Source organism: Podarcis erhardii (assembly GCF_964252035.2).
Source record: "Podarcis erhardii genome assembly, chromosome: 2".
In the NCBI taxonomy this organism is placed as follows: domain Eukaryota; kingdom Metazoa; phylum Chordata; class Lepidosauria; order Squamata; family Lacertidae; genus Podarcis; species Podarcis erhardii.
This window is the reverse complement of record NC_138498.1, coordinates 100499593-100524834: the sequence shown is the minus strand read 5'-3', so window position 1 is coordinate 100524834 and position 25242 is coordinate 100499593. Positions and strand designations below refer to the sequence as shown.

Sequence of the window (25242 nt, the reverse complement as noted above, 5' to 3'; positions counted from 1 at the left end):
GGTGTGTGTGTGTTTAAGTGTAGGCCCCTGCAGGAGCTGGAAGCCTGTGTGATGGGGACCGCACCTTGCGTGGAAGCAAAGATGGGTTATTGGTTTGTTTTCGTTCTTGTATTCTGTGTACTCATTTTGGGGTTTTTTGGGTGAACCACCCTTTGAACTCTGGATGAAGGGTGGTATACAAATTTACAGAAGGAGGAGGAGGAGGAGGAGGAGGAGGAGGAGGAGGAGGAGGAGGAGGAGGAGAAGAAGAAGAAGAAGAAGAAGAAGAAGAAGAAGAAGAAGAAGAAGAAGAAATGCTTACACGCTCCGTGCAGAGGCATTGGAAGGCAGGACAATGAAGCTGGGAGCAGACCCAGCAGGTCCTTTCTATACATAGCAGGGTTCATAATAGAAAGGCCCCTGATTTCACAACCTATGGAAAATGAAGAATGGCATGATATAATCTGCGTGTGTGCTTGATGGGAACCATCAACCATTACTTTCGCTGCTGGCCACATATCCAGGGCACAGGTTCTGATGACCTGTCTCTATTGTATGTACCAGCAGAGGCACTATTGTGTTGCACAGGTAGTCTGCATGACTTGGAAAGAGCTGAGTGGACATACCCATTCTGGTGCACATCTAGGGCTAGTCCACATGCCACACATTTCCTATGGGGGTCATTCCACGCCAAATCATCTGGTTTAATACTCAACCATGCTCTCATGTCTCAGATTTTCTTTAAAAAAAAAAAAAAAGTGTAGATACTTATGAGATAACCTCAAATTAAATTTTAAAGATTTTTTTTTTGGTCCAAAATTGGGTGCAGGAGAATTTTTTTAAAATTTCAATTTTTGCACAATTTAGGCTAATGCAATTTCTGCGTCTGTTTAGAGAAAACCTCCTGTTCTGCTTATTCTTCAACCAATTGGGCTTATTTTGGTATCAAAATAAAGCTAATTTTGGTCTCTTTCAAAATAAGGTATAAAAATGGTATGAAGTGCCACAGAAAAGGGTCACTGACTATTCAAAGTGAATTTTAGTCATGTTCTACCTTGGTATGTTCAATAGGCCATAGCGCGCAAACCACAACTAACACATGTATCATACTTTTTTTGCAGAATGGGCAAACCATGTACTTGTTATGTTTTAAAAACAAGAAGGGTGTTTTTTGTAGTTATAAAATATTTTTTAAAATTAAGTTTTGTTAATTATTTAATAAAAACAAAAGAAAGACAAAAGAAATTTTGCAAATTTGCAGTGCAAATTTCTTGCTATATGGCCTCTGTGAGCAGAGAAAAAAAAAATTAGAAAGCACAAATAAAATACTGGAGTTTCAAGCCATTTGAACATAAAAATGAGTGCTCTTCCCATATGTGAAACTGTACACACCATCTCCTACATGGAAGCAATATCCATATAGGAAATTCACTTGAGGACATTAGCTACCATCTCTCTCTATTTGATCTCACTGGCCAGCAAAACTGCCCTGTCGCTTATGCACTAACACAGGTCTGCTTCTCACATGACAATTCTGTTGATGATACCAATCCTTACATATGAGTTTGCTGGATATTCTCTGGGCGTGTGAGAATCATTTGTTCCAGAAACAAAGAAGTTTCAAGAAGCAGCAGAAGGCTGAGATTGTTTTGTCTACGCAAGGACATTTTCTGTGGGAACTCATCTTTGGACATGTGCAGTATGACAGGAAGTGCTGATAACAATAGTTCTGTGTAACTTGTTGTGAGTCTCTTGCTTGAGCCATGCAGTGAGAGAAGTAGAGAGAGAGTCTTGGACTCTTGTTGACTCTAAGCATGCTTTGACCATGGCAGTGGTGAATGTCTGTACATATTTGCTACCCATATGCTTTTATGCCTGTCAAGTAAACCTCTACACTTGACTGAATCTTTACAGCATCCATGAGTGTTTCTTGCCTTACACACGGGGTTGTGTGTACCTTCAACCCCGAAGAAGCTTCCAAGGAAGGAGCTGCGCTGAGATGTAACTCTGCTGAGTATGGATACTAGGACACACATGCAGCAAATGTGATCCAGGACCCAATCCTTTTAAATCACCCATTAGACGTTGATGGATTGATCCAACAGAGTTTAACATGTTATCAGTAATGTACAGATGGACACATGCTACAAGTGCCTGGAAGCCAATCCCAACTGCTGAGAGAAATGATACAAGCCTAGACACACGTGTTGCAAAGCACATGTGCCTCTGTGCATGACTCACAAAATTGTGGCATTTGCCACAGTTCCCAGTGGTGGCGGTGGGATGGCATTTTGCCACCGAGTCACATGGAGCAAACAGCCCAGCAAAGCCACTCAAAAAACCAATGAGACTGATTAAACACGTCCTAGCCGACTGGGTTATCTATAAAATTTTCATTAAAATCTCAAGTGTTAAATTTATTTCCTTGCTTTGTCACAGTTTTCTTTAGTCGGTAGCGATAATTACGACATTAGAGATTAAATGAACCTCATATGCTACATCTTTGGGGCCTCCTAGGAGACTCGGAAAAGTGATTTAGGGAAAGTGCAGTTGCTGTTGCTCCTAATCGAGTTACAGTAATTGTCACCTATAATTTTGGCTTGACTGTTGTGTGTTTAATCAGAAGCTTTACCAAGGGATCCTTTGCCACAGAGCTCCCCCTTATCACCACACACACGCACATTCCCTTTTTCAAGAACGAGCCCCGTTCAAAAGAAGCAAATCCTCACTTGCTGTCCTGCTGATAAGCTGGCTTTCCCTCCAATTTAAAGACAGGGAAGTAAGATGTGGACAGTCCAAAGGCTAAACTCACTTAGTGGTTTCCAGCAGATCATAATCTAGAGTGACAGTGGAGGGTTTTCAGTGCCCAAATATCATCTCAGAATTGACAGGCAAAATGCGGAAGGGCAGCACAGATTGTTTAAAGAGCCATACAATGAGCATAACTTTGTGCCTTGCTGGGGTGCTTGTCACAAGACAATCATATTCTGATAACCGCTTTTCTGTGTATGAGAACAACCTGCTTTAATTGCAGAAATGGAGATTTTGGCCTGCTCAGACCAAGAAGCTGATTTAGCTGTGAGGGCTTTTATAAGGCTTGGTGTGTCCCGTGAGGTCAACTGACTGCATTCATGCCAGAAGAACAGTAGCCTAGAGGGTATACTTGTTCCAGAGATCCTGAACTGCCTGGCTTGTGGGGATCCAAGCGCTGGTGGTGCCAGCAGTATGGTTAATGTGCTGCTGTTCATATGTTGCTGAAGCTCCCATCATCCTTGACCAGAGGCCATGCTGGCTGGCACTGATGCGAGTTGGAGTCCCACAACAACTGGAAGGCCACAGGTTAGGCACCTCTGTGCTAAGGACCAGGCTGGGAGGCTCTGCTCCTTGGTGCCTTATGCAACCCTATAACTGAGCGTGGTGGGGATAGTGAGTCTTGAAGTTGGCATTCGGTTCTATCCCCCATTATCAACTTTTACCGCTCCTTGCTTTCTTCATCTGAAACACAAAGAGCATCTTCAGTGCTGAACTTGTGCTACAACTGTATGAATCAAAGCAAGTGCCAATTAGAGCAGGATTGGAGCTGCTTGTAGGAGGCCAAGCGATCCTAGGTTTTCAGGAGTAAAGAGAATTGAAAATCCATGTGGGGGGACCCTTGCATGTCTCTCTTCCCACTTCAGCTCTAACTGGAATCTGTGTATTTGCACCAGGTTTGAAGCTTCAATCATATGCAAAATAACCGAAAAGAAACAATAACCTGCCCTTGAATAATTCATGCTATTTGTGAGACACTTTAAAAGCTTCCCTCTTAAATCGCAGATTAGCATTTTTGTTGCTTTCCTAATCAAAGGGTGTTTTTTAAAACAATTCCCAGTGCTTCTAAGATGTATTTCCACTATTTTGACTCTGGGTTCGGTTTTTGTCTCTTTTTTCTCCCCCTTTGTGGTTTGATTTGGCCTTTGGAAAAAGCCTCATCGCTTGTTCTGAAGCCCACAAAGTTCAAGAGCTTTCTGCTAAATGGTGAGTGCTTAAAAACACACACACAAAAAAAAACACCCACCAAGGAAGATATTCCCCAATTTGTAGAGAGTCCTTTTAAACTATGTGATTGAGTTTCCGTTATAGGATTTAGGCAGCAATCCAAGGCACACTTATTTCGGTGTATGTTTCAGTGAACTCAGCAGGGCCTACTTCTGAGTAGAACATAAGAAGTGGTTACTGGATCAGGCCAGTGGCCCATCTAGGACAGCATCCGCTCCTCTCTGATGCCTATGGGAATTGCACAAACAGGATCTGAGCAGAAGAGAGCCTCCCTGCCTCCTGTGTGTTCCAGCAACTGCTATGCAGAAGCATTGCTGCCTCCAATGGTGGCAGCAGAGAACAGCCATCATGGCTAGTAGCCATAGATAGCCATGAATAAGTGAATAAGTCTGATCCTCTTTCAAACCCATCCAAAGGCAGATCTACACTCATGGTTTATAACGTTAGAAATGTAGTTAAAATGTGACATTAGAGGGCACTGCAGAGCAGCGAGCCACTGGCAAAGGGAAACTGCAGTAAACATTATAGAACATTATATCTAAGTAAAAGGTAAAGGACCCCCAGTCAAAGGCAACTATGGATTTGTGGCGCTCATCTTGCTTTCAGGCCGAGAGAGCCGGCATTTGTCCACAGACAGCTTCCCGGGTCATGTGGCCAGCATGACTAAACCGCTTCTGGCACAACAGAACACCATGATGGAAACCAGACAGAAACACGGTTTACCTTCCCACCACAGTGCTACCTATTTATCTACTTGCCCTGGCATGCTTTCAAACTGCTAGGTTGGCAGGAGCTGGGGCAGAGCAACGGGAGCTCACCCCGTCACAAGGATTCGAACCGCCGACCTTCTGATCGGCAAGCCCAAGAGGCTCAGTGGTTTAGACCACAGTGCCACCTGCTAATAATGTTATCTAAGAACTAATAACGTTTAAAAATCAATGTGGATCCAGCCAAAGTTGGTGGGCATCAATGTCCCTTCTGGGAGCGAATGCCATAGTTCAACTATGCACTGTTTGAAGAAGTACTTTGTCCTGAATCTTCATTGTTCAGCTTCATTGGACGGCCCTAAGTTTTAGTGTTATTAGATGCAGATGGAGGGCACTTTTCTTAATCCATTATCTTCATACCATGTGTGGGTATATACATCTAGCCAATTGCTTCCAGGAAAAAAAATCTGTTTGTGACCTTGCTAACCCAGAAAATCGTAAGAGTAAAGTGACCAAATTTGGGGTGGTATACCAGCACACAGTTATTTCCGGCCATTTTCATGGTAGAATCATGGGGGAATAGAAGCACCATTGTCCAATGATGTTCGTTGTTGACATTTGCTATTGTGTCACACCATGCCTGCCACTGTGAATGAAATTTAGCCTGATGTGCTGGTATCATCAGTCAAAAAGCCACATGATGCAATAGGTACTGCAGCGTGAAAGGAAATGAATGCAATATTCCCCATGTCTGAATGCACCCTCAGGCACTGAAAAAGTGTACTTTCAGTGACTATATTGCTGCTCATCATATCTCATAGCTAAGACTATACAAAATGTCAGAATAATGTTTTTCCCCCAGTCCAACAGTTTCTTTAGGCCAAAACATCAGACACAGCCAAAGAGCTTTCTAGCTCAGGGCATGATCCGAACAGAGGTTTCGTCTTCTGGGGCATGTGGTGGACAGTGAGCTGAATCTGCAGGTGTTTGGTCAACCAAGTCTGAGCCACTGCTGCACTAAGGCCATGATGACAACTGAGCCGGGAGATTACAGACAGAATAATTTTTTTACATTACAACCCTATGCTAGAAACTTTGAAGCAAGTCCCACTGTTTTCAACCGGGGTTTACTTTGTGAGAAGCATGCTTCTCAGCCTTAAAATCTTAATAGCTGAAAAATTACAAGGTGAAAGATCCTTAACGAAAACCACAATTTTTTAAAAAGTTGTTCAAGATTTTGGTTCTCCTTTCTAAAAAAGGAAAACACAGAAAACACAGCCTGTTGGCTGTCAACATTTAGTGGGAGGGATTCAAAACAAAATAAAAAAATTCCTTCCAGTAGCACCTTAAAGACCAACTGAGTTAGTTCTAGGTATGAGCTTTCGTGTGCATGTGCATGCACACGAAAGCTCATACCTAGAACTAACTCAGTTGGTCTTTAAGGTGCTACTGGAAGGAATTTTTTTATTTTGTTTTGACCATGGCAGACCAACACGGCTACCTATCTGTAACTGGGAGGGATTCAGTTGCATATGATTAAAATGAATTAATATACTCTGTTGCTCTGGCACAACAAATCCTCCCCCCCCCTCCAATTACAGTTGTTTTAGGATTACTGGGAGCATCCTTTCTACATAATGCCAATGATTCATTCTACAACTATATGCCTTTATGACGACACTGAAAAATACATTTAACGTGCTTTAATCCTCCCTTCTTGCTTTTCTACATTCTGTTTCGGGAGTTTTCTGTTCTTCTTTTAAATTCTCTGTTGACTCATTTGAAAAGCAGTAAAAATTATTTGAAAAGAAATTACATTTTGCCAGGCCTCGCAATCAAACTCAAGCCGTTTCTTCCAGGGCTACAGAGCCTGGAGCTCTCCACATGTTGCTGGAGAACTTCCATTATTCCTGATCACTGGCCGTCTGGGTTGGGAATGATGGATGGGCTACAGGTTTCTCACCCCTGATATCTACTCTCAGTGGCTAGCATGATTGCCTTAACACTGCCCTGAAACACTATTTACCACAAAAGATCACGACCTGCACAGAGGGCCCTTTTCAGTAATTTCAAGAATGGCGAAAAGGCCAGATGTAATGGACCTGCTTTGTTCTCTTCCCACAGAATGAGGATTTGATTGAAAATGAAAGTACGGCATGCCTGTCAGTATAATCCTATATAGCAAGCAAGGGTTGTTGACGATAAGAGGGTACCAACACCAGTGCCATGAACAACATGACAGCATCACATTAAGGATGGGGGAATCTGTCATTAGGGAGGGGGAAGGGCCAGGGCCATAGCTCAGCGGTAGAGCATCTGTCTTGCAAGCAGGAGGTCCCAGGTTCCCAGGTTCAATCCCCAGCATCTCCAGTAGGGTTGGGAGAAACTCCTGCCTGAAATCCTGCAGAGCTGCTGCCAATCAGAGTAGACAATACTGAGCTAGATGGACTGGAGGTCTGACTCAATATAAAGTAGCTTCCTACGTTGCTATGGGATGCAGGTGGCACTGTGGGTTAAACCACAGAGGCTAGGACTAGGGGTGAGCTCCCGTTGCTCGGTCCCTGCTCCTGCCAACCTAGCAGTTCGAAAGCACGTCAACGTGCAAGTAGATAAATAGGTACCACTCCGGTGGGAAGGGAAACGGCATTTCTGTGTGCTGCTCTGGTTTGCCAGAAGCGGCTTAGACATGCTGGCCACATGACCCAGAAGCTGTACGCTGGCTCCCTCGGCCAATAAAGCGAGATGAGCGCCGCAACCCCAGAGTCAGCCATGACAGGACCGAATGGTCAGGGGTCCCTTTACCTTTATGTTGCTATATTGATTTCAGTTTCTCTCAGTTTTGTGTTTTCATAGTTTCAAGTTCAGTTTTCCACATCCCATTTTATGCTTTATTTATTTTTAAAGTCCCCATGAAGGTTCATCAGCATTTTTGCATGAATTTCTCCCAATACACACATTTTTGCAAAGCAATTTCCCGTAAGACAATGCATTTTTAAACATGATTCTCATGAATATATGCGCACACTGCCCTAGCATATGCATTTTTGTACACATTACTTGACTGGAGAGCTGCATTGCAACATTCAGAGAATTGCCCAGAATGCACTGTTTCAGAAATTGCAAATTAGGTAGGTTTGTCTTTAGATGCAAACTGAGCTGAATTTGCCCCCCACCTCTGTGTCACATACAACTCAGCTATTATCTCTTTAGGCTATAAAATAAAGATCAGACGGAAAGGGTTGTGTGCCGAGCAGACTGTGTAGTCCTCTGTCTTGCTCCATCTCTCTGCTAAGGCTGTGGTAAAACCTTCCCCTTTGGCTCTTCCTCCAAAAGATGAAAACCCAGCTGTGAGTAGTTGTCCTTGCTGAGACAAGCATTCTTATCAAGGATGACTAGCCTGTGATCTTCCATTAACTCAACGAGGGCAAATTCTGCTGACCTCATTAGGAAGAAGAAGAAGAAGAAGAGTTTGGATTTGATATCCCACCTTTCACTCCCTTTAAGGAGTCTCAAAGCGGCTAACATTCTCCTTTCCCTTCCTCCCCCACAACAAACACTCTGTGAGGTGAGTGGGGCTGAGAGACTTCAAAGAAGTGTGACTGGCCCAAGGTCACCCAGCAGCTGCATGTGGAGGAGTGGAGACTCGAACCCGGTTCCCCAGATTACGAGACTACCGCTCTTAACCACTACACCACACTGGCTCTGGACCCAACCCAACCTTGTTGCATTAGGGATTTCTCCTGCATGAGAAGACCGGCCCTGGCAGACTGAGCAGACGAGACCAACAGTGGGTCCAATGGTCAAGAAGGTGGTTTCTGCATGTGCTGTAGAGCAGTGTTTCCCAACCTTGTGCCTCCAGCTGTTTTTGAACTACAACTCCCATAATCCCTGACTAGCAAGACCAGTGGCAAGGGATGATGGGAATTGTAGTCCAAAAACAGCTGGAGGCACAAGGTTGGGAAACACTGCTGTAGAGGGAAGTGAGGGGCAGATGGGGCTTGTCAGCCTGGGAAGGTAGCCCATCTAGGAGAAGGAAAACTCTGGTCCAAAACTCTGCTGCCTTGCATGATATCTTGGGGAGAAGAAAAGGCTAAAGAGTAAACCTCACACAAATCCAGAGTGGAGTCTCAAAGAGAGTTGGATGGTGCCTTGTATGCCTCCCTCTGGCAACCCCTGCAACCAAGCTGATGCCAAACATATGGTTCTGCTGTCCTTTGGAACACATCACCTAGGCTGTCTGGGAAGCCCAGGACCTCCACACACACTGCCCAGGCTTGCACTTTGGTGCTGCTAAGGCAGCAATTTGACTTCACTGCCAGAGGCTGACTTCATTGTCTCTTGAGACAGACAGATGCCAACAACATTGGAAGGACCGTAGTTCAGTGCAGGAGCACACAGAAGATGCCTGGTTCAACTCCATAGGTAGTGCTGGGAAAGACTCTTGCTTGAAATGCTGGACAGCTGCTTTCAGTCAGGGCAGACTAGATGGGCCAGTGGAGGCTGGTTCTTGGGGGCGCAGTGGGTGCTGCCCCACCACCCTCTGTCTGCCCTTAGCCAGCCCCCATCCGCCTGCCTTCCTACAACCCGTCAGCAAGAAGCTCTGCCTACCTTTGACTCTCCACCTACTGCTGGCCTCCCTGCCTTCTGCCCTACCAGTCTCAATAGGCACCAGCCCCCACTGAGCATAAGGCAGCTTACCCAGCAGGGTGGGGGAATTACTGACTGGCAATTCCAGCCAGCGACAGCATTGTTCAAAACTCTTCTGTTAGAACTGCAGCTCATTCTTCCTTCGCAGCTCGCCCAATGACAATCTGCTGCTCACACACTGACAGGCTGCTGAAATGACAGCTCAGGATTTCACACGCGGGTGCACCGTAGTCACAGGGGAGTTCCTTTTTTTATTCCCGTTCCACTATTAGGTTTCAAACTTCCCCACTGAGTGGATATCCTCAAGCCATGCTAGGTATGCTTAGTTATGCATTGAACTTACAGAGTGGAACTAATCCAGCAATTCGGCTTTAAATACAGAACAAAGGGAAATAAGCCCAGTATCAGGTGAATGTTCCAGGCTTTGCAAAGCAAAGGCGAAACAGAGTTCTAACCACACACACTTTGCCTATCTGCAAGCAGCTCAGCTAACAGGGTAGGTGATGGTGATCAGGACTGTGCCACAACGGTCCTATGTTCAGTTTGGTGCCCTTTCTAAATGTTAGGAACCTTTCCCTCTGTAGCTACTATATATTTTGGAAATAGGTTTGTCTGTCTGTCAGTCTGTTCTCCATTGGCTTCTCCACCTCTTGAGATATTGTCATCTAGCTTGGCAAAACACCTCCCAAGGTTGCAGCAGCAGATGTTGACTTTTGGATGCCGGGCGCCATTTTGAATCAATATGGTGGACCAAAACATGACTTTGATTTGACATTGCCTGGCTTTTGGCACAATAGGTCCAAACTGGTACATCACACTATATATATATATTTAAAATCACAATATTTTATGGTTTCTGCAAATGCCCAGGCAGAGCTGCGGACTCCCTGCTGATTTAATAATACAACAGAATTGCCTAAAAGATGAGGAGATGGAAACCTTCTCCAGGCATTATCAATACAGGGAAAGAAACACATGTGGGGGACAGCAGCAAGGGTGACTGTGGTAACTCTACCTCATGCCTTTTTATTATTATTTACTGAAATTATTTATATGCCGCCTAACTACAATAGCCTCTGAGCAGTCTATTAAGATATGATACAAAAAATAAAGATAAGTTAAAACTTTAAAATCAAACTCCCTGGAATAATAATTTTATGTCTTTTGTAGGCACCAGAAGTGCAACCAGAAGGGGGCCTGTCTGAGCTCAGCTAGAAGGGAGATCCCTTAAATTGAGCCCCCAAATCTAAACACATGGCTCCTGGTGGATCCAAACCATCAATCCCAACCATGACTGCCTTGAAGACTTCAGTGATTGGGCAGGGATATTTCTGTTTGCTAGGGGCTCCCCGTGTGGTTTGGAACCCTGCTAAGAAAGACTGCCTGCTTCACCCACTCACCTGCCCTAAGTTGGAAGGCAATGGAAGCACCTCCCTCTCACTCCAGCTCACATGTTGCCTTCCTCACACCTTGAAGAGAGTATGCTTGTTGTGGAGGATGAATCTGCACATGTATATAAAAGTGTTAAGGTCAGTTTATTTATATGCCACTTTTGCACAGCGAACTCTGCCCAAAGCAGGTCACATCAGGAGAACAGGAAGATGCCTTACAGCAATGTCCAGGGGTCCCTCCCATCTATTCCCAATCCATATCTCTTTCATCTGCCTTACCCGTAAATCCTTTTTTCCCTGTTTCCCCATTAATCTGCATGAAAATTGCACACAATAGTCCATATTTAATACAATTTTAAAACACGCTTTTCTAAGTGTTTTCACTCTCTCATTATTATTATTATTATTATTTTACACATTGTATTTTTTTTGTGGGAGGCTGAAAAATCCACTTGAACATCTGGGAAGTGTGACAGTCATGGAAAATTAGACATTAATCTGGGAGGTGCGGATCAGATCAGCTGGAATTCGCCAAGATAAAGTTCTTCTAACATCAAGGTGCTGGTGTCTTTGGAGGACACCTGAAAGCTGTGCTACTTTTTGCCTGTCCAGGAGTACCCCGTGGAAAGTTCCATAATACAAGCATAAATCCTTGCACTGATATTATTTTGATAATGCCCTGAGTTTCTATTCCCCATAGCTTCAGTGGGAGAAAAAAAAAATATACTTTAAACCTTAAAATATATGCAGCTTTTAGAGAACCTGCGCTTGTAGCATCCCTGCCCGTTCCCCCTAATTAAAGATAAATATACAATTGTTTTCTCATTGTACAATCTGCAGTGCCTTTGAAGCAGCAGAACCAGTCTGACTGCACGCACAAGTCAAGGAGGCTTTCTACAGAAGAAAGCACACCCATATTTAGTCTCCTTTCAAATCAAGTCTGAAATCCATTTTGAAGATAATCCTTTCCAGATTGTACAAAACCTGGGTTTTATTCTTAGCGCTAAAATAGCACGGTTTCAGAGGTCACATTTGCTCATTTGGGTGGCTCCTTCTTTAAACTAGTGGTGGAAATGCATAAAACCAATGAAAGTCGACTGTGCACATAAAGGAAATGTAGACCCTATAAAATAAACAATGCCTCTTCTACTTCATCACCACAGCATCATTAGAAGGATATGGGCACCGTGTTAAAAAATTGCGTGCTGAATGCAATCCCTATGACATAATCAATAATCACATAAAATGTCTTGGCAAAAACTATTTCAATAACTTCATCAGCTGGCTTTTTGATGCCCTACTGATCCAAATTCAACCCCTGTGGGAAACCCTAGGAGTTGAGCCAGACATGGATTTGGCTAGAGGCACTGGAATAAAATGGAATGTGGAAATAAAGTAATTTAATTGCTTTGGCTTTCCAGCTCAGGAGATCTGTATTTAAGCCACAACTAAGGCACTCATTTATTCCCTTGTGGATTCCCCACTGCAAATGCAGAGCAAATATCTTGTCGGTCTGTACTGCAGTCTATGGTGCTGCTATTTTTAGAAAATGTTGCCTGGCTTGACTTATGGCTAGTAGTGACTGGTGTGTAAAATTGGCTCTTTCAGATCAGCTTGCCCCAGCATGTCACTGGATCCTAGGGCTTGTCCAAATGACCTGTTTATTGAGCAGTCATCCTGACTTGCTTGCACAAAGCTTATGCGGATGTTAGATGATAGATATCCAGTTTTTTATTGAGCGTTCATTCTGATTTGTTTGTGGGAGTTATATAGCCATGAGCATTGATCTTGATATGTTTGCAGGGTGTTTATGCATCTTCCCATAAAATATTCATTCATCCCACACTCTTCAGTGCCTTTCCTAACTGCAAAAAGTCCTTTTAAAAAGTGGATTTGTTCTAGGATGACAGAGCACTTTAATCCACTTTAATTGTGCAATGCTAAATTTCCAGCATGCCCTTGAATATCCTCCTGAAAATAGTGACAGCCTGGAAACACACCTAATTTTCTAGAATTGGAAAGTCATTTTTTCACAGGTTCATTGTGGACCACAGATCTGCGTCAGAGAATATCCACCTCTGATGCAATTCAATAAAACCTAGAAACATCTCTCTGTAAAGCTAGCTTATTTCCAGATGCTTCAATTTTCCCTAGGATATGTTGGCATGGGTTGGTTTTCGTCATTTTCACAGGTCTGCAAAAAAACACACCAAAAAAAAAACAACCAAAAACAAATGTGTGTGAGAAAATGATGGCAAAAACAATTTTGCTGAATTCTAACAACTCCTGCAGATAAATCAGTGAGAATTACAATGCAATCCTGGGCACATTCACTTGGAAGTAAGGCCCACTGTTGTTCAGTGTTAAGTATGCACTGTTCATTTCCTTCCTTTCCTCTGTCTTCTGAATGGTCTTCCAATTATGTGTCTCAAAAGCTTCTGCTTTGGAATCAGTGACTTCATTTTGCATTTAAGTCTCAAGTGGCAGATTTGTGAAGGCGCTCAGTTGTGTGAAGCATCAGAAAGAGGTGGTGATACAATGAAAGCTGCTTATCTTCTCCTTTGATCCAAGGGAAAGGGGGGGAAACGGCAGAGATGGGAGCAGGCCAGGCCACTCAGCTAAAGGCTACAATTACTATAGCAACCTATGATGGGTGATGAGGGGTTGTGGTAGTGGAATGTAGGATCGTCTTGTTAGAGGCGTGTGGTGGGAAGGATATCTGCCAAATAAGAAATGAATTTTTGATTCCAGCACAACGCAACTACTGAGAATTTCTAACCATGCTTGATCAGCCACCACCCACTCTGACAGCAAAGTGCATCAGCAAATGGAAATGAAATTCCTTGATTCAGCATCTGACCTCTTAGCACCAACGTGCCACTTTAAAAATTCATCAATGCACTCCTTGGAGATCCTTCTTGAAAGGAAGATTGCCAAACATGAGATTTGCACTTCTTCACACTTGTCAGATCCACCTTGCTGGGTCATTGGCTGTGAGCTTATATGTCAGACTTGTCCATTTGCCCTCTTTTTTAAAAATTAATATCAGTGGAAAAGGTCTGATCTCTTGGGCAGACCTTGTCATGTGAAGCTAGCAAGGCAGGAGTGCTGTTGTGCCCTTCACTTTCTTATCAGTCATACCTAGCTAGGATGTGTCCGTAATGCAGCATTAATGCGCATGTGGGTCCCACAGATTCCATTTTTTCTGTGTGCGCTTTTGTCCATGTGAAAGCACTTTTCATTCTACACCTCCAAAATCTATTTCACTGCTTCCCATCCACTAGTGGGCAGTGCTTGATGGGATGGATGGATCGGCGCTGCACAGTCTTGCCCCCTTCCCTCTGTGATTCCTTCCCTGCCTTTCAATCAATGTCAACCAGACAATGATGATCACCGGAAACCAAAATAGTTAAGAGTGATCAATTAAACAAGGCAGGGTTGGTGGTAGGTAGCACAAGCATCCTGGCATTGGCAAGATGACACATGTAAGAGAATACGATTAAAAGTGAAAATTTTATTTAAGCCACAATTGTCCGATAAATTGAAATTCAAGGAGAAACTCCAGCAGGAAGTGAACAAATTACCATTTATGGGGCAATTCAGTAATGTTACCTGCAGGTTGAATCGAGATTACAGTTTTAACAAAATAAAAATAAAAAATAGCACATGTTAATTAGTGTATCAGTGCCAGGATTTGTCATCACCAATGCTGTGGCCCTTGCTAACTGATCACTGTAATTATTTAGTATCGCTGCCTGGTTGTTTTGCACTTCATTTCCTTCTGAACTTGCTCCTCTGTGTTGCCACCCACCAGAACACCATATGTGTGTCTTCTTGCACATTCAGGATTACTTCATGGATGAAATGGACTGTGGTTCATGAAAGCTTATGCCATAATAAATCTGCTTGTCTTGAGGGTGCCACATGAATATTTGTTTTTGCTGCAACAGACTAACATGGCTAACCTTTTGGAAACTGTTCTTTTTAAACAAGCGTTTGATGTTTAATTGATTCTCTGTGTGGGCTGGTTGATGGTTCTTAGATGTAGCCAGCTTATTACGAATGTTACATCACTTTTAAAAAGTCCATCTATTTGATGTACTTACGGCTTTTATTAAGTTACTTTTTATGACTGCAAGCAGCTTTGAAGACAGGGGGACAGAAAAGTTGTCATATACACAGCCAAATCCAAATATATTTCCAAGTCAGGCTGCTTCTATGGGAAATGAGGAGAGATGTAAAAAAAGCAAACCACGGCCACGTCCATGTCAGCAGTATTATACCACTTTAAACAGCCATGGCTTCCTCCAAAGGAATCTGGGAGCTGTAGTGTGTTAAGGATGCTGAGATTTGTTAGGTGATCCCTATTCCCAGCACAGAACTACACAGGGCTAGCCCACCCATGAGGTTTAACAATCACACTCTCTTCCTAAGGAACTCTGGGAACTGTAGCTCCGTGAGAAGAATAGGGGACTCTAAACAACTCTCAGCACCCCTAAGAAACTATACTTCCCAGGATCCTTTGGGACTGTCTACTGCCTTAAATGTATGGTGTGGGTATGGCCCATCACTTATAATAATAATAATAATAATAATAATAATAATAATAATAATAATAATTTTTTATTTATACCCCGCCCTCCCCAGAGCGGCTTACAAGCAATAATAAAAACAAGATGAATGATTACAACTTAAAAACAAAAATAAAATACAACATTAAAATAATGGAACATTAAAATATTAAAATGTAGCCTCATCGCAGGAGGAGAAGGAAAAGAAAAAAGAAAGAGAGGGAGGGAGGGAATCAAATTGGCTCCAAGCCAAAGGCCAGGCGGAACAACTCTGTCTTACAGGCCCTGCGGAAAGAAATCAGATCCTGCAGGGCCCTGGTCTCATGAGGCAGAGCATTCCACCAGGCCGGAGCCAGAGTTGAAAAGGCCCTGGCTCTGGTTGAAGCAAATCTAACTTCCTTAGGGTGTTGCTATTTATGGACCTTGAGGCTCTCCGTGGGGCATACCAGGAGAGGCGGTCCCGTAGGTACGAGGGTCCTAGGCCGTGAAGGGCTTTAAAGTTCAAAAGCAGCACCTTTAAATCTGACCTTGTACTCCACCGGGAGCCAGTGCAGCTTGAAAAGCACTGGGTGAATATGCTCCCATGGCAGAGACCCCGTGAGGAGCCTCGCTGCAGCACCCGCTGGAGTTTCTGGGACAGCTTCAAGGGCAGCCCCGCGTAGAGCGAATTACAGTAGTCAAGCCTGGAGATGACCATCACATGGATCACTGTGGCCAGGTCGGGGCGGGAAAGGTAAGGGACCAACTGCTTGATGCGGCGAAGGTGGAAAAATGTCGCCTTGGCTGTTGCTGTAACTTGCGCCTCCATGGAAAGGGAAGCGTCAAGGATTACACCCAAACTCTTAACGGAAGGCAATGGCACTAATTGGGCCCCCGCAAGAGAAGGGAGTTGGTCCCTCATCCCCATGCCATCCCGACCTAGCCAGAGGACCTCTGTCTTTGAAGGATTTAGTTTCAATCGGCTCCCACGAAACCAGCCAGCCACAGCTTCCAAGCATCTGGTCAGTGTGTTCGGGGCCGAGTCAGTGTGGCCATCCATCAGCAGATAGAGCTGAGTGTCATCAGCATATTGGTGACAGCCCAGCCCAAAGCTCCAGATAATCTGGGCAAGGGGGCGCATAAAGATGTTAAAAAGCATTGGGGAGAGAGAATTGCGCCCTGCGGCACTCCACACACCAAGGAGTGGCGCGACAACATTTCCCTCCCTAGTGTATCAGTGCCAGGATTTGTCATCACCAATGCTGTGGCCTTTGCTAACTGATCACTGTAATTATTTAGCATTGCTGCCTGTTTTTTTTGCACTTCATTTCCTTCTGAACTTGCTCCTCTGTGTTCCCACCCACCAGAACACCATATGTGTGTCTTCTTGTCCCCGACCAGAGATAAAAGAGCACAACCAGTTACGGGCTATGCCCTGTATCCCCACGTCTGCAAGGCGGGGTCCAGAAGATCATGATCGACCATGTCAAAGGCTGCTGACAAATCTAAAAGGATCAGCAGTCCTGACCCGCCTCGATCCAGTTGTCTACAGAGATCATCTGTTAGGGCAACCAGAGCCGTCTCCGTCCCAAAACCAGGACGGAAACTGGACTGAAATGGATCTAATGCCGATGTTTCCTCCAGAAACCTACCAAGCTGTTCAGCAACCGCTCTCTCAGTTACCTTACCCAGGTATGGAAGATTTGAAACTGGGCGGTAATTGGATAGGTCTAAGGGATCTTAAGAGTGGATACACCACTGCTTCCTTCAGTTCCCCTGGAAATGTCCCCGTGTCAAGGGACAAATTGATAATTTCAACCAGGGGGGTCCGCGCAACATCTGGACACTCCCTAATCAGCCAAGACGGGCACGGATCAAGGAGGCAGGTGGTGGGCCTACCAACTTGGAGGAATCTATCCACAACAGTAGGGAGTATCCGATCGAAATGGTCCAACACTGGACCTGAAGTCAGTCGAGGGGCCTCCAGTTCAGTCACTGTATCTAAATTGGCAGGGAGGTCACGGCAGAGCAACAGGACTTTTCTCCTGCCTTATGGGGCAGGGATGCAGCCAAATCAATTCTGTTGCATTGAACATTACATTACACATTGAAATACATTACATTAGACAAAAGAGTATGTCTCACCTAATTCAATACAAGGATCCAACCATGAGTCTGGAATCAGATTATAAAAACATAAGAGGATTCCTGCTGTATCAGACCAAAGGCTCCAAGGATTTCTGCACCCTGTTCTTATGGATGCTCGTGGGAAGTCTGAAAGGAGGATATAACGGAATGCCAAATGGCATATTTTAACCTGTTTGGAATTCAGTGAGAATGTGAACTTGCTGAAGCAGGAGATTCCAGCAACAAAGATTAAGGCCACCAAGGTTTATTATCATTAAAAAGCTTGTCCTTCTATTTGATGGTATTTTCTGAATGTTTTTCCCCTGCATCTGTGCTGAAAACAGGAGTATGTATATAAAATTTGGATCATGTCTTTCTTTTCTTTTCTTTTCTTTTCTTTTCTTTTCTTTTCTTTTCTTTTCAAAAAGCACGACACTGGCCTCTTAATATTTAAAAAGGACATGCAAAATATGATCCAGATGTCACTGGCTTATGGCCATTTTATCCTGCCATTTTAGATTTGGAAAACTTTATTTGACTAGGAACAAAAGCTAAATCCCACTGCTCATTTCCATAAAACGCCTGAGCTTAGAGGATATGAAAGGATTCCACCCAAAAGGATTTGAAAGAATTCTGCCCAAAGAGGAGTTCAAGAGCCTTGGTATAAAGAACTACTCACAGGGTTTAAGGTAAAGGGATGTGCCAGGATTTTGATAAGAGGGGACTCATACGAAGTGGGTTGATTTTTCAAATTGCTAATTATCATCTATGCAGAGGACTGCGGCCCTGGATAAAGGCATAGTATTTGAAACATGATGTGTCTAGCTTCACAACATGCTGCTTTTTATTTTTATTTTGGTGGGGGTGGAATGGCACTGAAGGGTTGGAAAACAACCCTGCTCTGCAGGAATATTTTCAAATAATCACCAAATTATTCTTTCACAGTAGAATCATAGAATTGTAGAGTTGGGAGGGACCCCGAGGGTCATCTAGTCCAACCCCCTGCAATGAAGGAATCAAAAGCATCCATGACAGATGGCCATGGAAACTCTGATAAAACCTCCAATGGAGAGTCTACTACCTCCCAAGGGAGTCCATTCCACTGTTGAACAGCTCTTTACTGTCTGAAAGTTCTTCCTGATGTTTAGTCAGAACCTCCTTTCTTGTGACTGAACCCATTGGTTTGAATCCTACCCTCCGGAGCAGGAGGAAACAAGCTTGTTCCATCTTCCATGTGACAGCCCTTTGGATATTTGAAAATGGCTATCATATCTCCCCTCAGTTTCCTCTTTTCCAGGCTAAACATACCCAGCTCTCTTGACTGCAAATGGTATTAGTTATGCAGATGTGGTGGTGTGGTCTTAAGAGAACAAAATTTACACATCTTGAGGTCACGCGCATGTGTGCGAGTGTGAGTTGGAACGTGTGGTTGGGGGTGGGCTGTCTTCCCAAAACAACAAATGGTTCCAATAAAAAATGCCCCTCCTGTTAAGGACGGGGCTTCTTTTCCTTGACATTAGCAGCACTGTTGCCCATCAGGGGTTCTTGTTTCCAACAGCTTGCCTCAGCGAGATCAAATCCAGTGGGCAGCATGTGGTAATCAGAAATGGCAACTTGGCTATCTGCCCCATTAATTACCCCCTGCCATTCTTTGGTCGATTCTGATGTGACATGCTTTGCGCTCAGTGTGAAAAGATTAATTTGCTTTCAAGGGCAACTGCCCCCCAGTGATCTCTCTTCTTTGCTTTTCCCTGATCAAGTTAACAGCCAATAATGAACAGCATCAACTCAAGGATTCTTCAAGAAACACACACACACACACACACACACAAAACACCCTCACCAAAGTGTTGTACAGAGCGAGTCCTTAAATATGAAGCTGGCTAATTAAATCTATGTATCAGTGTATTTAATTACCATAGTGCTACTTAATGGACACGTCTCCTAAAGATAGCATTGCTGCAGTAAATGACACACTTCATCTGCTTTTGAAAGATTGAACAATGGCAAATTATTCAAGGCTTCTTTCTGCTGTTCTTCTTCTCGACAGCGTAAAGGGTGAGGCATATCAGGCTTTGGGGCTGGCTGAGATCTGTCAAATATTGCTATTGAGGTTGCAGTTCAGCCACATTCACTCTTAGAATGAGCAGTGATGTGGTGTCCTATACTGGCTGGGAGGGTGGTGTTCTGCGTGGAGGTGATGTTGTGAGGACTCCCATGTCACAGAACACCTCCTGGTGAAAGCAGCTGTCACTGTGATGATTAGACCCTGCAGAGCTGGTGAGCCAGTTACGACAGTCTGCCTTAAAGATCCACAAATAAATGTGGATCTTGCAAATAAATAATATTTGATGTACACTTCTGTTAAGGCCACCATTCTGTGCGCTAGAGCAGGATTGGAGCCGTTCTCTGTCAAATGTAAACTGTCACTAACAATGTATTTTATTTATGCTTATGTTTTTAAATATGCTGCAAGTCACTTGGAGACCTGTATGGAACAAGCAACTAACAAGCCTAAATAACAACAGGAATAATAATAATGAAATAAACTTCTTGAAACCAAGTTCTTCCACCTGTTGATATCTGAGAGGCTCAATGAATGCAGGAGTGAATTATGTGCTTTGTGCTGACTTCCCTTGACTGGCCTCAGGGCATGATCTTGGAAAGATTCCAATTCAATTTTAGCTTGTCCTGGATCCTTACAGTGCCAGAAAGGTAAGGTGCTAGTAAATATTAGCATCTAGCACATCATGGCTATGTTTCCTGAGGCAGCAGCTGAGGACCCCTGAAAGAACCTCCTTGGCAGAAATAGTTCTCTGCTTCTGCCAGCAGTAAAGATATCCCAAGCTTAGCAAACCAACAAACAAAGCATTTGACCATATCATCATGATTGTTGGCTTATGACCGTAATAGTAAGTCTTGGGTATCAAAGCAGTGCCAAGGTTAGTTTTGTTTGACCATCTAAAAAAGATCCCACCTCCTCCTAGGCTAGAGATGAAATAAGGAGACACTTGTCTAAGGTAAGATTACCAGTTTTTTTTTTCAAAGAATCTATGGACACTTTTTTTTAAGAGAGACAAAAAAAGTTATTTAAAAAGTTATTTTTTTTTAAAAAAATAAGAAATTTGCATTAGGACAGCAGCCTCAACAAGCACACAGGTCATCTGGCCAGTCTTCCCCACTATGATAAGCTGCATTTTATTTATGTTTATAGTATTTATTTCTTAATTTGCATCCTTCCTCTAAATTAGCACATGCATTTTCAATGCAAGTCTCTGCCCTTCTTTGTCCACTTTTATTTTGCAGCCATGTAAAGAGGCTACGCTAGCCATTGATGATAGATGGCCCTACAGAGTGAGGTGGAGACAAAAATCTAGTTGGTGGTTATAATTCCCCGCCCCATCCCCTTGCATCCAAGTCAGAAGCGTTACAAAGGAAATCTACCGTGAGAAGAAAAGTTTCCTTTCTGAAAGACAAGATTAAATTATCCATATCTGTATTAGACAACACTCACCATTTCATTGCTTCATTTTGCACACTAATCCAGCCAGCCTCTGCAGCAGGAGATAGGAAACAGTGAGGGCTTCAGGGAAGCAGGACCCGCCGGCTGAGAAGGACAAATATCCAAAAATGTCATTTGCTACAAGGTAGGAGTTGTAGGTATTCTTCCTCCACTTTCATTTTTATACAGCGCTGGTCAATTTCACAGCCCATAGCAATGCTGAATGGGGAAATTGGAAACCAGCAGAATCGATTTGCAGAAGTGAGGTTCTATTTTCTTTTACAGCTCTCTCATCAGAGTTGCTATCATTCCCGTGTTATGTGGTATTATTATCGAAAAGAAGCCTGGGCATTGCTGATAATTGCTAAGAGAGGCTGAAGCCGTCCTCTTAAAGTAAAAATGGGACCACATTGCCACACTCCCCAAAGGTGCTGGTTCTGAATGTTTCTTTAGGTTGTCAATAATACATTGGAAGGGTCAGTGTTTAAGGTTCTCACATCAGGAGCCTGTCTGATACTGGCACGCACCTGGAAGCCTCTCCTGCTAAAAATGGAGGTGTGCTAATAATGGAGTTACCCAAGAACTAGGGCAACATCTTTGGCGTTCTTTCATGTGCTAGATTTAAGCATTTATTTTTAAAATGTGTTAGTGATATTTCTGTTGGACATGAACTGAAGGCAATGTACAATTAACAGCAAGTTTTAAAAAAATAGTTTTGAATAAATAAAACAAAAGAGAAACAAAAATATAGCTAAATGAGCATAGAAAGGCACAGCATGCTGCTTTCTCACCAAATGCTTCTTGGAAGCCCATCATCAAGAGCATGAATGCGCCAGACATCTCTCCCACCCCCATGTTGCCGGCTAGCAACCAATCCTCTTTGCGGGGTCAGCAAATCTCCCCCCACCTGCCCCAGTCAAAGTACAGAATACCAGATGAGTTATTCTATTGTTTTTACATGAGTAGAATGTGTGCTTTTATTTAAAACGCATCTCTGGGTTATTTGTGGGGCATAGGAATTTGTTCATTTTTTTCTTCAAAATATAGTCTGGCCTCCCACAAGGTTTAAGGGACAGTGGACAGGCCCCCTGCTGAAAAAGTCTGCTGATCCCTATCCTAAGATGTCGACCCAATGTTAACACAGTAGGGTGTTGGCTCAAAAAGAGGCATTTTCTACTGTTGTTTCTGTACCTGCCATATGTGAAGTAGCAAACACCAATCACTTCAGATATCTTGTGAAGATATACCTTTTTGCCCAGACTTTCCCTAACCCATAAGGCTGTACCCTGCTTTATGTGTTTAAATCTTCTGATTCTGTGTTTTATTTGTATTTATTTGCTTTTATGTGTTATTACGCGGGAGACGCTGTGGGTTAAACCACAGAGCCTAGGGCTTGCCGATCAGAAGGTCGGCAGTTCAAATCCCCACGACGGCGTGAGCTCCCGTTGCTCGGTCCCTGCTCCTGTCCACCTAGCAGTTCAAAAGCACGTCAAAATGCAAGTAAATAGGTACCACTCCAGCGGGAAGGTAAACGGCGTTTCTGTGCGCTGCTCTGGTTCGCCAGGAGCGGCTTAATCATGCTGGCCACATGACCCGGAAGCTGTACGCCGGCTCCCTCGGCCAATAAAGCAAGATGAGCGCCGCAACCCCAGAGTCGTCCGTGACTGGACCTAATGGTCAGGGGTCCCTTTACCTTTTTATATGGCTATTTTAATGGGTTTTGGTTGTGTTTTTGTTCTTTTAATACTGTGATGATATATTGTTTGTTTTTTAGACTGTACACTTAGAGATTTTGGAAACGTTAAGCAGTTTATAAATGCTTTAAAATAACTAAACTTATTTACAGCTGCTATACACAACAAAAGCAGGATGAAAAGAAAAAAAGAAGACCTCGAACATTTGTGGTATGAAAAGCTATAGGATTTCAGCAGGAAGTTACAGGACATGCACCAATTGGAAATGAAATGATTCCGAAGCTTTTGCACACCCAAACAGTATTAAAAGCAGGATCACAAATAACTACCTTCATACCCTCATGAGCACAAATCATCATGGAAGCACAGTAAAAACGATGCCTGAAGGGGCCCTGAGACACACTGTTTATTATTGAAATAAAATTATATTTTATTTACCGGTATATCTGAAACTTTCAAAGCACAGTCAATCCTCACAGCATCCCTGATCTTGTGAAACTGAAATACAGTGGTTATCTCAAGGCCACATGCAGCTGAAACCTATGCATGTTTATCTGGAAGAAAATTCTACTGTGTTGTGTTGAATAGGGCTTATTCTCAGGTAAGCATGCAGGTCAGTCCTGATAATTTTCATACGTGAGCAGAGATCTAGAAAAGGGAGCCTTTTGGACCCAGCTTTATTTTTATGTATTTATTTTACAAAATGTATATTTAACTTGACTGGTTTGTTGTTGTTTTTTAAGAAAGCCTCAAAGCCGTTTACAAAAAGAACAGAACATCTTTTTTTAAAAAAAAAAAAACAGTTAAAAACGGATATTTAAACACACACAAAATTAATTAAAATCAACGGATACGCTAAAAACCAGTTTAAAACACAGGTCAACATCACATATGTCTGGATTGGCTTGCCTAAACCAAAGTGTTTTTAGGATCACAGAATTGTAGAGTTGGAAGGTACCCTGAGGATCATCCAGTCCAACCTGCTGCAATGCAGGAATGTGCCACTGTCCCATGGGGGATTGAACCTGCAACCTTGGCATTACCAGAACTACGCTCTAACTGACTGAGGTGATGGAAAGCATGCAGCGAAGGTGGCTGCCTGATGTCAAACAGAACCAAATCCTCAGGACGAGTAGGATGCAGCATCTGCAGCAGTTATGTAAAACGTTGTGACAAATTAAACCAATAAAATAAAATTAATACGAACGGCGGCAATAATAAACCACCGCACTCTTTGACCTAAAGCACCAGCCCTGGCCAAAGCACATATACCGGTCCACGCTCATCCACCACGACCTCTGCGGATGATCTCCTCAGAGCAGCGAGCCACCCGCTGGGCGAAGAGACGCGCGTTCACTCCAGAACTACGATTCCCGAGGTGCACTGCGCGGGAGTCCCGCGGCTGCGACTGGGAAACACACCCAACCCGGCAGACACCCCGCGCGCGCACACATATTAAGACTACAACTCCCAGCGGCGACCGAGCACTCGCCGGCCACCAATCCGCGCTCGCGAGCGCGCGGCGTGCCTGTGAAGTAGGGCGGGCGGGGGAGCCCGTCATTTGGCGGAGCCGACTGGAGGCCGCGCTGGCGGCGGCGTGACCCGCTCTCGACGGGAGGGTAGCCGAGGAAGGCAATAAAGGGTGTGTGTGTGTGAGAGAGAGAAGCTTCGGAGCCCCCCCTTCTTCTTTCTCCTCCTCCCCCCCAGCCTCGTGGTGGGCCCACCCACTCACCCTTCCCCTCGCCCGCCCCGCAGTATGGCTGCCGTGGGAGGTGGGCGCAGCTGGGCCGGGGCCTGAAGGCGGTTGGCGTGGGGCGGGGCGCGCGGGGGGGGGGGTAGGTGGGCGCGCGAGGGGCTTTCGAGGCCTGGCTGCTGGGAGGGGCCGGGCAGCAGTTCCATTGCAAGGGTATTGTGGGGGGTGGGGGTGGATGCACCAAAGGGGGGCGCGCGTTGGTGTTGTTGGGTATTATTATTATTATTATTATTACTACTACTATTTGCGAAGTCCAAATGTGCTGGGAAGGGTTGTCAACTTAATCAAGACGCACTTCCTTGTGCTGTGTGTGTGGGTGTGTTATTAGCTGGGTATAGACAAGTGTGGGAGGTGTCAGCCAAGAAGCCTTATGCACGCCCCCCCCCCCCACTCAGAAATAGGCCCCACTGTGCTCACTAGGGCTTGCTGGCAGGTAAGTGTTTGTGTGTGTGTGTGTGTAGGTTAGCAGCCCCAGTTAGTTAGGCAGGTTTTTAATTCATTTAAGCATTTGTGTGGGTAGGACAGCGGCAGTTTTGAATCAGATAAGTGGCCCTTGGGTTTTGGGGTGGGCATGGGTGGGGTCTGACTCGCCACAGGTGCCATCTTGGAAGAGGCATCGCTTCCCGTTGTGTAGGAAGGAGGGCTGGGGGTGCTGGGGTGAGGTAAATTGATAATAATTAGAAGGAGCCTCTCCAAACATCTCTTATCTCTGGCGCGCACATGCCAATGTCTGTGAGCAACAGGGTCTGGATTTGGAGGTTGTGTAGCTGAAATGCATAAGACTTTGTCAATATGCAGCATTTCTGTGTCATGAATGTACAGTGGTACCTCGGGTTACATACGCTTCAGGTTAC

At 44.2% G+C, this 25242-nt stretch overlaps 1 protein-coding gene and 1 long non-coding RNA gene across 6 annotated transcripts in view; one reads left to right on the top strand and one right to left on the bottom strand.

Annotated features, from left to right (window-relative positions):
• Positions 1–280: 280 nt before the first annotated feature.
• Positions 281–24438, bottom strand: LOC309337375. 3 transcript variants are annotated; one of them, XR_014154225.1, is made up of 5 exons: positions 24368–24438; positions 20954–21046; positions 10772–10874; positions 606–718; positions 281–412 (listed from the first exon to the last, which is right to left on the bottom strand). It is a non-coding gene; the product is annotated as an uncharacterized lncRNA (long non-coding RNA). The 3 variants fall into 3 exon arrangements; XR_014154226.1 differs by lacking the exon at positions 24368–24438 and adding an exon at positions 23867–24022; XR_014154227.1 differs by lacking the exon at positions 24368–24438 and adding an exon at positions 21469–21533.
• The window catches only part of KBTBD8 (kelch repeat and BTB domain containing 8), a 19177-nt gene continuing 18073 nt past the window's right edge, over positions 24139–25242 (top strand). Inside the window, exon 1 of one of the 3 annotated variants that reach the window (XM_081852960.1) lies at positions 24139–24277. Coding sequence is in view for 1 of the 3 variants with exons in the window: in XM_081852959.1 (XP_081709085.1) it covers positions 24759–24821 (63 nt within the window). In the remaining 2 variants the exon portion in view is untranslated. Of the gene's footprint in view, positions 24278–24487; positions 24542–24743; positions 24822–25242 lie in introns of those variants that run through there. The other 2 variants (XM_081852961.1, XM_081852959.1) reach the window with 2 other exon arrangements.